The sequence below is a fragment of the Tribolium castaneum genome, chromosome 4, assembly GCF_031307605.1.
Source record: "Tribolium castaneum strain GA2 chromosome 4, icTriCast1.1, whole genome shotgun sequence".
NCBI classification, from domain to species: Eukaryota; Metazoa; Arthropoda; class Insecta; order Coleoptera; family Tenebrionidae; genus Tribolium; species Tribolium castaneum.
This window is the reverse complement of record NC_087397.1, coordinates 12,751,592-12,768,569: the sequence shown is the minus strand read 5'-3', so window position 1 is coordinate 12,768,569 and position 16,978 is coordinate 12,751,592. Positions and strand designations below refer to the sequence as shown.

Below are 16,978 nucleotides of genomic sequence, written 5' to 3'. Positions count from 1 at the left end.
AATTCATTGGATTCTAAAATTAACATACATTACTTTATAGGCAGTAACATAAAATATCGACGTACTACAACAGTTGAATATTTTTTAAGAGTATTTTTCTAGTTTCTAGTCGTTTAAAAAATGGAAATCAGTATGTAAATTGATTAGATACATTACTTTTTATCTTTATAACTTTTATTGTCCCGCCGGTTATCGCAAAAATGTTGTTCTTATTTCTTACGTTTTTAAACAAAAGCACGAATTTTTGATTTCGACTGTCTAATTTTAATATTCCCGGTCTGAATAATTTTTTTAGAGCTATTTTCACACACAATTTAATACAAATTGTAGGTTTCAAACAATTTGAGTGGTACTAAGCTCCTATAAAAAAAAATTCACTTCTACTGATACTGTTCGTAAAAATGGAAAATAAAATCTAAAAATTTGTGCAAAGTGTCCCGTCCGTTAAAACGGAATGGCTGAAGAAAACTAATCGTTTAATTAAGATTACAGTAATATTATTTCAGGCAATAATCGAGAAGTTTTGCGAACTCAACTAAGAAAAGAGTCATTTGTTATTAGTTAATTACTATAAATAAAATTTGTTAGCAGATAGGTATGTCAGTTTTTGAAGTACTTAAATAATTTGGGAACTAGAATCGGACCTATGTCTTTTATTGCTTGACCAAACTATTGATGGGCCCCAAACATTTTATAATGTTCTTTCTGTTAAAAGATTCTAGAGCAATTACAAAATCTTTTTGATTTGGTTAGTGGTAGCTGGGAGATACGCTCTGTTCGCAGCAATTTTGCTTGTGGGTGGCAATTCTCAGACGACCTATTCTAGGACGTTCCTCGACCGAATCTACAATTTTTTCAAAGCCATTGAACGTTTCCGCAATGCAATTTTTGCGGTTCCTACTTTCCACTCTATGAACATGATACTGTCTCTTGTCCTTTGAGCCCTTTACAATTTGTGCACAAGTTGCAATTGTGGAAGATGTTGTTCTAATGAGGTTACAAACCTATCAGTTCCCCTTGGAAGAAGGTTAACGTCCCGTAAAATTCCCAATTATCTAATTAATTAGCGTTTCGATTTTTTCGTAAACTAGTAAATCCAGTCAACGGACGTACGCTTAACAGCATTCGCAACGTAATTAATTACGATATCTCGAAACCGAAGTATACTTCCCGTGACTCAAGCTAATAATCTGAATCAAGGTTGTCGAATTGTCAACACAGACAATCCCAACGCCTTAAGGTCGCACCGCAGCGGTTTCCCCACCCCAAAAGCCGCTAAAATTCCACAACACTGCTAAGAAAATCAATCAAGCAAATCTTCACGCTTTAAATAATTTTACTATATATACACGCAGCGTCCAGCAATCAGCCAGAAACGTTCCAAGCATCGTTCAGTCATTAACCATCATGGGCAAGTTGATCGTCCTGCTTAGCTTCACCCTTGCAGTCCTTGCCCAGGAGGAGCTCGCCAAACCCGTCTACAAATACCGCTACGCTACGGAAGATGTGATGAACACCGCCGCCTCCACCATCCCCATCCATGGCTACCACGTCGTGGAGGGTGGCTACTACCCTGGAGCCATGGGCATGGGAGGAATGGGCCTTGGCTATGGCGGCTACGGGGGTGGAATTGGCATGGGCGGAGCTGGGATGATGGGAGCCGGTAAATTCATTGGAGGCATGGGAGGAGCTGGAATGATGGGAGGAGCAGGACTTGGGGGAGCTGGACTCGTTGCTGCACCTCTCCTCCACCACGGATACGGCGGTGAATTCATCGACAAGAACGTCTACAGCGGCGAAAAGAAGAACTTGAACGATGAAGCTTTCGAAAAAGCGAGCGGGAAGAAAGGCGAAGAGTTCAATGCTGGGAAAGAAGGTTTCACGAAAGGAGTTGCCGCAGTGAAGAACAACAAGGGCGAATCGGCCTATTTCAACGATGCCAAAGGTGCCAAGAAAATGGCTGAAGACGGTAAAGCTTACTACGGAGGTCAACACTTCGACAAAGAAGGGAAACACGGTGGTCAATTCAACGAGAAGAAAGGGCACAAGAAGGGACATGTCATCAAAGGGTTCAAATCCTCGCACCATAAGGACGAAACCGGCAAAACCGAAGAATTCTACGATGAGGAGAATGACGAAGGTGCGAAACTTAACTTCAACGGAGAAGCTGGAAGCTTTGGCGAGAAAGGCGCTTCGCAATTCAAGGGAGGTCACGAAGCTGGGGAATTTGCCGAAGGAGCTGCCAAGAAAGCAGGACACTTCGATAACGAACACTTTGTTGATAACAGCAATGCTGGACATGGAAACTACGGGGAGAAGAAATATGGAGGGAGCGGGTCTGTCTATGGTGTTAATAATGGTATTGACCAACATAGTTTGTTGGGACACCAAGAAAATAGCAAGATCTACAAACATTTCCCACACCATGTGCCGTTCTACTGATTTTAGAAACTGGGTTCTAGATCGTAAATATTTATTTTATGTTACCATAGATTATTTTTGTCTTGTCTCTTTTATAACGAATGCCATGACTTGGTCCAATGTTCTTTTTATGATACTTATGTATTATTTGTATATTGTATATAATATATACTTGAAGCAATGAAACACGACTTTTATTACGAAGGTACATTTCACTGAAGAGTAAAACGCAGAGAAATCAAGGATATCCTTAATTTTTTCAAATACCTTTTCGTTCTTCTTCGAATAGGCTGAAAAACTTGGTACAGTTGATAAAGATATAGAAAGTCACAAGTACAAGAATACAAATGTGACTCATAACAACAATCCAGGAAATCTTTTTTGTAATAGGAAAATATATTACTTCGCTAATATATTTTTCAAATTCACAAATTTTGTACAAAACCAAGTCTTAGGTACTTTTTACAAATTAAATTGGAGAGTCAGTAGGATTTCCAGATGTACAGGGTGTTTCAAGTTTTAGTTCCAGTGAAAAAATAAACACTTCTACACTGCCGCTCAAAAAATTCCGGACATCTCCAAAATTTCTGTTGTGGTGCATGAAAAATTATGAAAGCTTTTATATTGTGTTTTACCAAGAAACAGCATCTTCGCAGTGAGAAAACAAAATGAAACAAGAAGTTACCAAAACAAGAAAATTATTAATTTAAGATTATCTATAGGTGTTACAACCAAAAGCTCTTATTACGTCTATTCAACGATATGGCTTGCTTTGGATGGGTGTGGTAATCTATTCTTGAGGAATTTGAACATTCTTCCGCCAGTGACACTCTTAAGTTATTTAACGTCTCCAGCAGGGGTTAGCTACGTTCTACTCTTTTGCCAAAAAATTCCCAAACCAGCTCAACTGGATTCAAGTCGAAACTATTGTGCTCATTCAATAGTTTCGACTTGAATCCATTAGAGCTAGTTTGGAAATTTCTTGGCAAAAACGTCGTATATTAACTTGTTCCAATATCAGACAACAATGTGTTGGCTTGGCGAGTATTATCATTCACAAAAAGATTATTTCCGACAATAAATGGTGCATAGGAAACCATATGTGATTCTACACATTCGAGGAAATACCTATGTGCTGTTATTGTTCAGTTTTCAACCAAATCGGTATGGGCTTCTAAAGATATACCATTAAACTGCCACGTTACTCCTTTGTTAAATCCCGCTCTGGGTGATATGCAGCATTGACTGAATAGCTTGTTTGGTCTTTGCCACACTTTTTCACGACGGTCTGATAATGTTGGACTAAATCTGACTCATCTGTGAAGAGTACGTTTTTACAACTCACACAGGGCTGTGCAAATTTAAACCCTTATCTTTGATGAGCTAACTAATCTCAAAAAACCCAGAAAACGGTCATTTGGAGTAGTTGAGCAGCTCCCACGACCAAATTCGCCTTTTTTTGTAGATCCCTATGTTTTACAAAACTGCGAGTATACGTGCTTCAGATTTCTTCGCGGTATTATGGTGTCATACAGTATATTCGACACTTCGCCCATCAATGCTTAAAGCAACAATTTTTATAGAAATTTCTGGTAGTATCCTAAGCAAATGAGCCAAACTGTTATCTGATAAGCAGTTTTGAGTAACAAAACACAATTTAAACCAAATACAAAGTAATAATTGAAATTATATACCTTATCCCAAAGCACAGAAAAACGGTTTAACGCTGGTGTAGCCCCAAAAAGTATAATGTAATTATGAAAATTTCTTCTAAACCCTGTTAAGACACTAGTTAATTGATAAAAAATAAATGAAGTATTTCAAATTTAAAAAAATGAAATTGTCCGGAATTTTTTGAGCGGCAGTGGAGTTGCCCAAAGAAAAAAAAATTATATTTCAAATGATAGAGTCTCCAACTCGCTTCAATTTGATGCTTTAATGTTATCTCAAATTTTCATGGTATGGGCGTAAAATGCAAAAAACTACACTATTTTTTTGTTTTTAAATTATTGCAGTCGTTTTCTCATAATTAATTTCTTCCTATTTTTTAAATGAGAGTTCCAGTACTGGAGTAGTAAAAAACTCAAAGCGGTTTGGGCAAATGAAATTGAAATTTGGTTAAAATCAGGCAAATGTTTTATTTTAGTCACTTTTGAGAAAACAGAGCTCGTGGCCTTAGAGTTGAGTTGGAACAGCGAATGTCAATTTTCGATATTTTGTTTCATATACGTCTGTTGAAATGTGTAAAAAAAACAAACTGGGATAGAAATCAGTGGTGTTACACTTCAAATCTGGCAAAAAGTCAAATCATAGACAAGACGGTAAACTATAGAACGCAAACTCTCATAGATTTTTGTGCCCCGACGCCATCTACTGGCTTGTGGTAGGTGCAAAATAAGACACAGCCAACTATTTTCGGTTTACTTTCATAAAAACCATTGCGGTGGAATTGACTAATCCGTTACATTGACAACTCATATAAAAGTTAATGACAAAACTACCCAATTTCCACCACAATGGTTTTTATGAAAGTGAACCGAATGTAGATACCCTGATTCTTTATTTATTTTATTTTAAAGTTCCTAATTTATTTATGAAAATAAAAGACCACATTTATTTAGTTTTTATTTTCAACCTTTTTCGATACATTTCCATCGCATTTTTATAAATTTATAATTTTTTTTATTTTATTGTTAATTTCATTTTCGATTATGCTCTTATGTTCACAGGTAAACTAAAACTTGGCATAATGTGGATCAATTACTCTCAAGATTTTATTTCTGATATTATGAGGAGAAGTTATGTTACTAAGAATGATTTTAGATATATTATAAATCTTGTTGATATTTTTTATAAATCGTAAATTGCAGTACTTTAATTTTCTATTTTCTAAATTGTACTCTGTTTCGTTTATTAAACTGTAACACTGTTCATTTTCAAAATATTCACCAGAAATTTGGGATACACAACTTTCACATTCTAATTTTTTTAATGATTTTTGAGTTCACCCAGACACGTAACCAATAATGCTTTTATGTCAATTATTCTCAAATTCGAACGCTGGTAAATTTGGACTATACTTATAGATAGGATACGCTTCAAATTAATTATCAATATTTTCAACAAAGTAATTGTTCTTGTTCATGTAATGTTCATCATGTTCATGTTCATCATGTTCAATGTAATTTCTAATATTAAATATATTTGGAATTTTGGTTGCTTCAGAATTTGTCCCTACTAATTTTTTTTCAAAAAAAATCTCGAATTAATAGTGATTTAAAACTGTCTCGAAAATGCACAGCTGTCTTGTCTATGAGTCAAATATATTTGTCAAAAAATGTTTCCATTTATCGTCGACTAATTGCGTTTAGAAATGGTTTAGACTGGCAGTAGTCGTCAATTCACTGTTTTTCTTGATATGAACTCTAAATTTTAAAAGAGATTTCTTTGTAAGTACAAGAATTTTACGTATAAACTCTTCATCATAAACATTTTCCCCTTAAATTTAAGAAATGTTAATCATCAATAAAAGAGAGAAAAATTGATCCTTTTCTGCCAAATTTTACGTTTATTATTAATAACCTTTTGTAAAAGTGGATTATCCAAATAAAGTTATGTACAAAATCTATGAAATTTCAGGAATTTGTCTATGAATCTACAAAGTACGTAGGTACTTGAACCCAAAATTGGGTCTAATTTTTAGGAAAGTTGAGCCTGTCGCTGCTCAATTGCTCAAAACGCCTTCGATTTTTAACTATTTTAATTTTAGAATTCTTACTTAAAAAATATGAAGAATTTTATTATAAAAAAAACGATTGCAATAATTTGAAATCAATTTTTTTTAATTTCACGCTCATACTATGAGAAATGGGATAACGTTAAAGCATCTTATTGAAGCGTGTTAGAAACTTTATCTTTTTCATTTGGACAAGTACTAGAAGTATTTATTTTTTCACTGGCACTAAAACTTGAAACACCATGTATTTTTTATGCTAGAAACCATATTATTAAGCGAAGTCCAGAAAAACTAACTAATGTTTTATTAACACATTTTACAGCCGTAAACTTATTTGAATATACCTAAACACAAATTAGTAGATTATACAAAATTAAAAAAATCATAATTTTTGGGTAAAATTTTTAAATCAAATATGAACTCTTATCGATAGTTGACTTTGTTGAAACAATCAATGAAGTTTATGAACTCAGGATGTTTTTTTAACACTGCAAATTGGTCAGATTTTATCGGTCCAACAAAAGGTTTTGCACTCCTCGAGGCAAAGTGTGGATAGAAAAACACAATTTAGATCACATCATTTATTTCGTATTTTTAGCATCTACAAGATAAAGCTATAAACGATATACTTATAAGAACGAAATGCAATAAATAGGAAGTTGAAGGTTCAAGAAATGAGCAAATTCATGCACTGAGCAATTGTTCACTAACACAATGATTAATACGTACACTATCTTAATATAACAAAAAGTTTTTGTACATCAATACAATAATTTACGACTTTCAGGCCAGTTGTGTTACAATCAAATAAAAAATGTCTACAATCCTATAGCAAATCCAATTCATTTTTTGCCCATTTTACTATTGCAAGGCACGTCAATTATTTACAATATTCGATCAATTACATGCCCTATAAATACACAACTGACCCAAACAAACGGAAATATTACGTCTAGGTATAGGTAAGAAAATCGTTTCAAGCACTAGAAGATTTGTTTATTAGCACATTTTACTATTTATGTATTAGTTCTAGATTTAGAAACACATTAGGAAACGTCCTTAGTAAAATATAGCTCCTAATAACAGCCTTTAAACACTGGTTCCACATTTAAAAATAATAGCACAAAGTGGTCGAGAACCACTGTTTGAGTTAGCAAACTAAGTTTGCCCAACTCAGGCAATCATTCTTGACCACTTTTCCGCACTGGAAATGAAATAAAAATGTAGACTAGTCCATAATAACCATTTACGTAACTAAGTAAAAAATTACAAACAAAACAATCACAAATGGTACAATAACCGCAGCCTTTATTAAAAAGTGGAATATATAGAGATAAAGAGTTGTCTTTGGTATGGCATAGATAAAAATCAATTTAAATTAAAATTTGCACGATTGTGACTAGATCAATATGTAAAATTATGGCGAGGGAAAATTGCTGTGGCTAGCTTTTCGTCCGGATCTGTCAAATTACGGTATCTTCTCGTCAAAACTACACCTGCTATCTATAAAAATAAAAAACAACAAATAACATTTCATGTTGAAAACTACGTCATCCACCCACCCTTGTTAAGTGACTAGAGGAAAGCGCTAGGGTTAGCTCGGGGGTCTTTCTGATTACGGTATCGCACTGTTAGTAGCACCCCCATAAACTGAAACATGCACCAAAACCGTTACATTGTTCTCATCATGCAATGCCGTGACTTTGAAACTAAGTTGGCAACACTAAAACAATCTCTCATTCCTTCCTTCTCAGTAAAATTTACGACCCCACGTTGGGCGCCAAACATATATGACTTTTTTTTAGATATTCTGTCTACCAGGTGGATCCCGAAGCCATTAATACTTTGTTCAATAAGTTTTATCAATTTTTTTTCTATAATTTCTCAATAAAATCAAGCGCCCCACGTTGGGAGCCAAAAACATGTGAGGCATTTTTTAATAGTAATAAGATAACGTGTTGCCAACAAAAGTAAACAAAATCACAGGCCACTTTTTTTTGTACAAATCGTGCGTTTCATTACCTCAGTCAAGCTGAAGAAGAGTCCAATCCACCCACACAATTTAAAGGCGTAATTAATTGTGTCTTGCAATTTTTGCATACACGGTGGACATACGCAATTTTTTTCGTTAGGATTGAGGCAACATTTCGCGTTAACATTTTCACAACTTGGCGGTGCGATAGTCTTATCAATGGATTCGGCAAATCCACAACAAGTGAACACTTCTTGTACCTCCATTCGCGTGTTGTTATCAACACGGCTCCACCCTTGCTCAGCTAGTTGCTCCTGCTGGGCGATATTCACCCCCAAGCAAGCGCAAGCAACTGAGAATTGGATGAGAAACAGCAAAAATAAAATAACCATGTACTAAATGTGTGTTAAGAAAGAACATAAGTGTAAAGGATCAATTGTTAGGTATGTTTAGTAAAAGTTTACGGCTTTGTTTTTCGTTAGTTTCATCAGTTTTTGCGTAGATTCCGAATAAAATTAACATAAAATGATGTACAATCAGTCAAATCTGGATTTTAGGTGACCTTGAATTTCCGTGTAGGATAGAAACTTATTAGTTAGTACAATTACACCCACGGTGGACGTGACAGGAAGTGTCAGATTATTCGTAAAAAGGATACGAAAAATAGCATCACTTGGTGGTGTTTGACGGCCCCTAGGAGCCCCAAAACGGAAATTAGAAATAAAATGATCCCACATGCCAAAATTCCTCCGATAATGGGCAAATTTGTGACCAAAGACGCGGCTCGACCGTAAACTGCGACCCCAATCAGGATAAAAGCCACTACCTGAAAAAAAGTATCGTAAAATCGTTTTTTTTTCCCCAATTTTTTGCACTCACTATATACAAGACGTTTAATGCAATTAATGCATTTTTTGAACACGTAAATCCCCCGCACATTTTGTAAACATAAAATTACGTTACCACAGCTACTTTTTTATTAATTTTTTGTTCGAACGGCGATAAGACGAGATCACCCTTTAATCGATGCACTCAGTTTTCGCGAAATGTCAAACATACGAGCTGACAACTTTACGAATTATTTTATTATTATTTTTTAATGAATTTCACAAACGAATATTTAAATTTTTATTAGAACAATGTGTTTTCTTTGTGATAACAAGGTTCAGTGGACTCTGAGACCTGTTATATAACAAAAATAATGATTACAAAACAAGTTTAACTGCTCATGGTTGGTGCTACTGTTTTTTTGATTCAATTCACGATTTTTTCACCTTAAACCACTACTTTGTACGATTACAAAATTCGTTTGTAGTTAAAAGCGTCTAGCAATCTTTATCTAATCAATCTTTAAATCAAAACAGTAGACAAACCGTATATAATAGTTCACAAAAAAATTACATCTAGCGCACCATGCGGCGATAGCTCGTAATAATAGTTAACGCGGGCGATTTAAATAACTTCGATCGTATTATTGTAAATTTACGTATTTGTGGCAAATATTTAGCACCATAGGTGCTAAAAGCATCTTTTATGTATGGAGATTTACAAATTATTTTTGCATTTTAAGTCTCATTTGACATTTTTTTTCTCATGCGGTGTGGTGCTAATTTTTGGTTAAATGCATTATACAGATTTTTGATTATGTTAATAAAAGTTTGACCAATCTGCAATCTCGTCCCGTTTTACTCTTTATTTGTAAATATTAAAAAACAAACCACAATATTTTTTTGATTTTATACAAAATTCTATTGAAGGAACATTCGGACATTTTCGCCAATTTTCGGGCCAATGCACTGTAGTTACTTTGTTTATTTCTCTTAACCACATTTTGTGCACGTGTTGTTTCTGTGTTATTCATAAAAGAAACCAAAATGAAAACGTCGGAAACAATATCTCTCGATAAAAACAAGCAACGAAGCGTAACAGCCAAAACCAAGAAACTTAAAAAGGCTATTAAAGTAAGTCTGGATAAAATTTTGTTGTTAATTTTCTTATTATCAATTTATAACAGTCTGGAAGAATAGCAATACGAGAGAACCGTAAGGAAAAACGGCTTAATGCAGAAAAGGCCCGAGGTTTGATTTACATAGCGCATTTGCCGCATGGTTTTTACGAAGAGGAAATCACAAAATATTTCAAACAATTTGGTAGAGTGACGAACGTCAAAGTTTGCCGTTCCCGCAATAATGGTAACAGCAAAGGGTTTGGCTACGTGGAATTTGCACACCCTGAAGTTGCCAAAATCGCAGCCGAAACTATGAACAATTACATCATGTTCAAAAAACGGATAGTTGGTATGTTTCCGTTTTTGTAAAGTGAGCTGTGACTTGAATTGACGTTTAGATTTTCTAAACAATGTGGCCAACTTAATTTCATTGTAATATTTTCAGCTGAATTTGTTCCACAAGAAAAAAGGCCTAAATCACTGTTCCACGGTAAGCAAAGTATGCCTCAGAAGTTCTCCAAACAGCGGCAACGTCTCAAAAACGCAAAAACCAAAAATAAGGAAATTGATGATGAAACACATTTAGAACAAAGTAAATCCAGATTGACTAGACTACAGAAAAGGTTACAAAAAATCAACAAATTTGGGATTGATTATGACTTAAAACCAGTTGATGTACCTAAAGGTGTAAATAAAAAAGTTTCACTTTAAAAACTGCATATTTATTGGGCGTAAAAAACTGGTCAAACAATTTTGTCACATTCTTCGTTTAGGTTTTCCCCTGAAAGTATTCGGATCACCTCCTTTTGTCCTCTTCCATTTCATTCGCCTGTTTTGGAACCAAACTTTTACCTACAAAAGAAGATAATTATTTCATTCTTACATACAGAAAAAACTTACTTGTCGCTCAGTCAAATCCAAAGCAACAGCAATTTCATAACGCCTCAAACGTGTCAAATAATTGGAATGAGCAAACTCATTCTCTAATTGTTTGATTTGTTCTTTTGTAAAAGCCGTCCGTTCTTTACGTACCGATTTGTTCACCTCTGTATTTCTTGTATCTAAAATTTTGACAAGTCGTAACAATTATAACTAATTACTATTTTTGGGTGGCTTTAGTTGCAAATAAAATTTTATGCAACGAATCTGTGACGAGTGTCGTTCAAGTATGAGTGTCTTGAAATGCGAGCTGATTAATTAATTAAAATATGATTTAGAAAATGTTTGTCATTAATAAATTAGTAACACAATTATATAGTACTAATAAAAAGATAAACAAACTTTTGGTTTCTGAGTTTGAATTTCCGCGGCAAAAAATTCGGCGTTACCCTCATTCTGTCACAAAAACTTGACACATCGAGGTTATGTTTACGTCACTTTTTTGAAAAGAGGTTATGTTGCAAGCCATAAGGAAATTAATTCCTTTTTACGCCCCCTCGCCCGAATTGCCGTCTCTACCGATAAAAATGAGCGAGGTGAAGATTGTCCGGAAGCCCCGTTACGACGGTCGTGTCAAAAAACGGCAATGGGAGGAACGAAGAAGTGACAAGGGTGAAGGTTTAAACTTCCACAAGTCGAAAATAATTAAAAAAGAAACGGAAGTAACGGGAGAATTGATCGAAAAAATCAAACGTCGCAAATTCGCCGTGTTGCTGGGCTATTCGGGGACGAATTACTACGGAATGCAACGAAACCCCAACACTCCAACAATCGAAGAGGAGTTTTTCAAAGCGCTTTATAAAAATAATTACATCAGTGAGGAAAATTTCACACAAGTGCAGACCATGCAGTTTCAAAGGGCCGCAAGGACTGATAAAGGCGTGTCAGCGGCGCGTCAAGTTGTTTCGTTAAAGTTACGCGAAGACATCGATATTTCCAAAATTAATGAACAACTGCCCGAAGTGATTCGAGTTTTTGGCATTAGAAGGGTCACAAAAGGGTTCAATAGTAAAGTTCAGTGCGACAGTAGGTCCTACACTTACTTGCTCCCCACTGTGTCATTTACCCCTCATGACCAACTAATGGTGCAAAAAGGGTTCAGACTTGATGACTCCACCTTAAATCGGATTAATGATCTTTTACAAAAATACCTGGGCACGAAAAACTTCCACAATTTTACGTCCAAAAAACAAGCCACTGATCCGAGCGCTAAACGGTACATGAAGACCCTAATTTGTGAGAAACCCTTCGTTAAAGACGACGTTGAATTCGCGCTCATAAAAATAAGGGGGCAAAGTTTTATGTTGCACCAAATCCGCAAAATGGTGGGGTTGCTCATTGCGGTGGTTAAGGGGTACACATCTGAAGACACTTTAGACTTGGCGTTTGGGATGGACAAGGTTAATATACCTAAAGCCCCCGGTTTGGGGTTACTTTTGGACTACGTCCATTACGAACGGTATGATAACAGATACGGTGCGGATGGGGTCCACGAAAAATTGGTTTGGGACGATGTTGAGAAGGAAGTCGAGGAGTTTAGGGAAAAATATATTTTCCCAACTATTATTAATACGGAAGTTAAGGACGAGGCAATGGTGGCATGGATTATAAGGAGGTTATCGACGCATAAATATGATGATATTGACGATGAGGATGACAAGAGTGATAGTGAACAAACTGTTAATTCCGATAATAGATGATAATTTTTGTATTTATTTTTTATCACTTGTATGACATTAGTTAAAGAAACAATAAATAATTCTAAAACATGGTAATTTTGTTTTAAAATTGTACTGTAGGTAAATGTTGATTTTAGGTAATGAATGAGTAATGACTTATGATACAGAAAGTCATTTTTTTATAGAAAAATTGAATTAAAAATAAATATATAATTACTATATCGGGTGATGTGTGGGATAATTTTAACTACGAATATCCCTCTACAAATGAGAATAGATAGGATAGTATTTACTGACCCACCTAAAAATATTAAAAAGGACAATTTTTCAAAAAATAGAATGGAAAAATGGTTTTTTGAATATATTTTTGTTATCGTTTATGCGATTATTAATAAATTTTGCAGTCAAGAGACACAAAGACGCTGACAAGAGGGCCCTTCCAGTGTTTGGGTCATAACTCAATTTTTTGGCCTATTAACAAATATTTTTGATATCAAAAGGCCAATTATTTTTATTTCATTTCAAACAACTAGCAATTTCTCTAAATGAAAGCAATTTTAAAAAACCTACCGACATATAAAAATGAACCATGACATATAAAATGAATAATTTCTTAAATTTCCGGTAAAACATAAAACATAAGGTGCCAATGCCTTTAAATGTTAGTAGGTAATTTTGGTTTTGCCATTTTCTAGACCTCACTGCGTTTTTTTAACACTTAAATCTTAGCGAATTTTAAAAAATATACAAAAAATAATCAGAAAAGCAAAAAATTGGAACAACAACACTTGCTGGCAAGAGCACTTAAATGTTAAAAACCTTCTTACCACATGGTTAAAATCGTTCAAATTGTAATGATAATGGGTAATAACACTATTAGGTACTCTAACATTTGTACCAAGTTTCGTCAAAAAATTCTATTCCTTCTTTGTTGTAATTTTTAAACCACTGAGATATGTAGATCGAGTTATCGAAAGTCAGTATTAGCAGAAATAATTCAAAAGAAGAAACTTAAGATTTGAAATTAATAAAATAATGTTTTAAAATTTTATTCTTGTGGATTATTTAATGCGAAAGACGTACCTAAGGTTGATGGTGATGCTGTCACTCTTAGTGGTAAAAAAATTTGTCTAGTACGTTTTTTATAATAAAGTTAATAATTTATTTTGTTAGCATTAATATTAATGACATTACTAACTAAAGAATATTTTCTTTAATAAGATTAATAATAAATTTTTTGATACCAATTAAATACTTATCTGTACATAATTTCTATTGTTTAAAAAGATTATTCATCACGCATTAATACCTAGGTGCCAGGTTTTGTTAATGGTTAACTTGTTAAGTTAACTTAATGTAACAGAACATTTTTAACAGATTATTTTATTACCATTTAATAAACTTTGCGACTATCTTTATTTTTAACGAAAATTCTAATAATGTGTATTATTTGGTAATGGACTTTTTTCTTTGTGCACTGAATTGTCGGAGACGGATTAAGTACCCGTCAAACCTGGAGGCTGCCAGGGGCCCCGAAACTGGATGGGGTCAGATTTAAAACAGTCACAAATTAAAAAGCAATTTAATCTACCACTTAGGCACATATTTATCCTCAGACCAAGGCGGACATGTGGAATTTCGACTAGTGGTTTTTAATTCTTTTCGTAAGTATTCACATAAATTTTGTATTTTTTTGCTTAGAAAGTTTTAATCAGCTTCGAGATAAATATTCCAACTGGTCGCACGCCATGTAGACACAAACCAGCTCCGTTTTTAAAACTACATCATTTATTTACCCCACGAGCCCCTTTTACACTTTTGAATATTTTGATACAATTTTCACTGTCTTTTCCTGTTTTTTTGTTGGATTTTTTTCGAAATGTCAACAGTCGCAATTAAAAAACTCCGCACACGCGCTTTGTTTCTCAACATTTCATTTCGAGAATTTGTCATCATTTTATGACTTTATGACTAATATAAGAGTTTTAACTTAATATTCTCTATTCATTTCCTTTCGTTATACCAATTTTGGTGTTTTTTATCTACTGATCAAAGATCGTCCAACATATTTACATTACCCCTCATAGGGTGAATTTAAAGTAAAAACTGAAGATGTGAGATGCAACAAAGAGAGACTCATCCGTTTTATGAATAAACGTGTAATTGTAGTGAAATTTGTAAACATTTTGATTACGGAGACAACCATTCACTTTAGATCTTTTGATTCATAAAAAAATATATTTTTGATATGATTGGTTCTTTTAAGGTCCGCCATTACAGTAAAGTGAAAACCAATCATTTTGTATTTTTGCACTCATTCGATAATTTATTATAAATTATAAATGGTTAGTTTAAACTGCAAAAAGTCTTTGTATAAACGTTGTTTTTTTAAACGACCTTCTTTAATACTTCCTTAACACTAAATTTTAGTGAAAAAATTGGCTACAGCTCATCTTAATTGACACAAATTTTGTTAATTTATTATTTTTGTACTCAAAAATTTTGTTAAAAAAATTACGTGAATGTTGAAGTTTTGTCAAAATAACTTTTATGGATTTTGCATTTTGGATGCACTTCTGTCTTTTAAACATTATCTCAGGTTATTTATCGTTATAACCGCTTTGTGTCTAGGTAAAGACAAAATTCATTTCTTACTAAAAAAGAAACTAACTGGGTATATATGAACAACAGTGGTATAGTATAGTGATATAGTCAAAAATTAGCTTCTTTTACAAAAATTTTAATGAAAGAAATTGAAATTACATTGAAAAAAATATTCGGTGAAGGATACAACGGGAACTAGGTATTGTAAAGATTGGCTTTTAATTTTTTTGTTATTTACGGGAAATACGCTTAAAGTTGAACGACTAAAATCCACTACAACTAGATACTCTTATACACATGGAATTTTTAACTGGAATAAAATTCATAATTTTGATTTAAGCGATTTTGGTGAAAATTTCCGAAACAGGTCAGTTTTTATTTTTCCTCGCCTACTATTTGGTGCATATGGTTTTTGTTTATCTGTTGTCAGAAATGCACAGCCACTTATAACTTTTTTTTCAAATGTATTGGTATGTCAAGTGACATTTTTGTAAGTTTGGATTAATTTTTTTAAAATAGTTAGCGGAAACGACAAATCTTACAATATTAAACAGATATCTGTTAAAAATACCCTAATTAGTGTCTTATGGTGTTCCAAACGTTTAATAAACCTACAAAGTAAACAATAAATTAAATTTGACATCCGTGGAAACAAAAGAACAGCAATTAAAAAGGTTGATAGAGAAAACAAAAAATATATATAAAATAATAAAAATCAACTTTCTCTTGAGCGGCTCCAAAATTTATCACCAGAGGTCCCAGTCAAGTTAAACCGTCTTTGTAAATTGTTATAATTTTTTTTTCTATGATAAGAGATCACACCTGTTTCATGTTCATTATAAAAATAGGTTTACGACTAGACAGAATAATGATGACTGCAACAGTGCGATAATCCATATTTTAAATTTAAATGAATTGCGTTTTCGCGTTTATGGTCTAAAAACACGCAGCAGCTTCACCAAAACGTATCAATTTTATAATTTCCGGTCCTTTCTGACCCAAAATACAAAGGGTGTCACCTACAATAAATCACACCCTTATAAAAACAATCACAACAGATTTCCTAAATGTTGACCCATGTGTTCAAGTTGACTCATCGGAAGCAAAAGACAATTTATCAGTCGTCCGTGACTTGAAAAACTTAAGCCGAATGTTGTTGCTCGTAGGCGGAATTGAATTAAAAATTTGAAATGTTACGAAAGAAAAATTTTGCAGAACTTGTTTCAAGATTAGATCTAATGCATGTGTGCTTCCCTCGCACAAATATAAATATTTTGTAAATAGCATCAAAAGAAACCGCATTTCATTAAACAGCGTCGTTAAATACTTTTTGCAATTGGGACATGTCGCTGGTTTAGTCATCCAATTCGCGATTGCAAAATATTTCCTCATCTAATTTTCTTGAAGATAATAATTATAAATAAAGAAATTAAAAAAAATAATAAATGGGGATATTAATAAATCACCTGCTGAATCGTCCGAATAAGATGTGTTCTGCATGTCCAAGGCGTCATCAAGATAGGAAGCTTCGTTTTGCAAAGTCACTTGTCCCAAATCTGCCCCAAAATTCGCATAATCATGATTTTTTTTCTCAGCTTCTGTCAAGTAATTCCTCTGATGATACGAAAAATAATCTTGAAAGTTGTGATTCCCAACTTCATAATTCCCAAAATCAAAAT

General features: G+C 33.7%; 4 protein-coding genes and 1 non-coding gene across 6 annotated transcripts; 3 read left to right on the top strand and 2 right to left on the bottom strand.

The window, feature by feature from the left end:
• Positions 1 to 1,352: 1,352 nt before the first annotated feature.
• LOC100142058 (keratin, type I cytoskeletal 9) lies at positions 1,353 to 2,607 on the top strand. Its single transcript, XM_001811078.4, has one exon. It carries the CDS (start codon positions 1,408 to 1,410, stop codon positions 2,440 to 2,442), a length of 1,035 nt encoding a protein of 344 aa, XP_001811130.3. The 5' UTR covers positions 1,353 to 1,407; the 3' UTR covers positions 2,443 to 2,607.
• Positions 2,608 to 6,723: 4,116 nt separating this feature from the next.
• On the bottom strand, positions 6,724 to 9,431 carry Tsp97E (Tetraspanin 97E). 2 transcript variants are annotated; one of them, XM_008202607.3, is made up of 5 exons: positions 9,009 to 9,420; positions 8,788 to 8,955; positions 8,180 to 8,524; positions 7,720 to 7,807; positions 6,724 to 7,660 (listed from the first exon to the last, which is right to left on the bottom strand). In XM_008202607.3, exons 1-4 carry the CDS (start codon positions 9,066 to 9,068, stop codon positions 7,733 to 7,735), a joined length of 648 nt encoding a protein of 215 aa, XP_008200829.1. In that variant the 5' UTR covers positions 9,069 to 9,420; the 3' UTR covers positions 6,724 to 7,660; positions 7,720 to 7,732. The 2 variants fall into 2 exon arrangements, with proteins under 2 accessions (XP_008200829.1, XP_968578.2); XM_963485.5 differs by lacking the exon at positions 7,720 to 7,807 and having other exon boundaries at positions 9,009 to 9,431.
• A 495-nt stretch (positions 9,432 to 9,926) lies between these two features.
• Positions 9,927 to 10,791, top strand: LOC657076 (uncharacterized protein). Its single transcript, XM_008202610.3, has 3 exons — positions 9,927 to 10,090; positions 10,144 to 10,426; positions 10,523 to 10,791. Exons 1-3 carry the CDS (start codon positions 10,004 to 10,006, stop codon positions 10,786 to 10,788), a joined length of 636 nt encoding a protein of 211 aa, XP_008200832.1. The 5' UTR covers positions 9,927 to 10,003; the 3' UTR covers positions 10,789 to 10,791.
• On the bottom strand, positions 10,778 to 16,897 carry LOC103315016 (uncharacterized). Its single transcript, XR_010333943.1, has 2 exons — positions 16,766 to 16,897; positions 10,778 to 10,929 (listed from the first exon to the last, which is right to left on the bottom strand). It is a non-coding gene; the product is annotated as an uncharacterized LOC103315016 (transcript).
• On the top strand, positions 11,421 to 12,787 carry Pus1 (Pseudouridine synthase 1). The gene has a single exon (XM_008202608.3). It carries the CDS (start codon positions 11,472 to 11,474, stop codon positions 12,714 to 12,716), a length of 1,245 nt encoding a protein of 414 aa, XP_008200830.1. The 5' UTR covers positions 11,421 to 11,471; the 3' UTR covers positions 12,717 to 12,787.
• Positions 16,898 to 16,978: the final 81 nt, after the last annotated feature.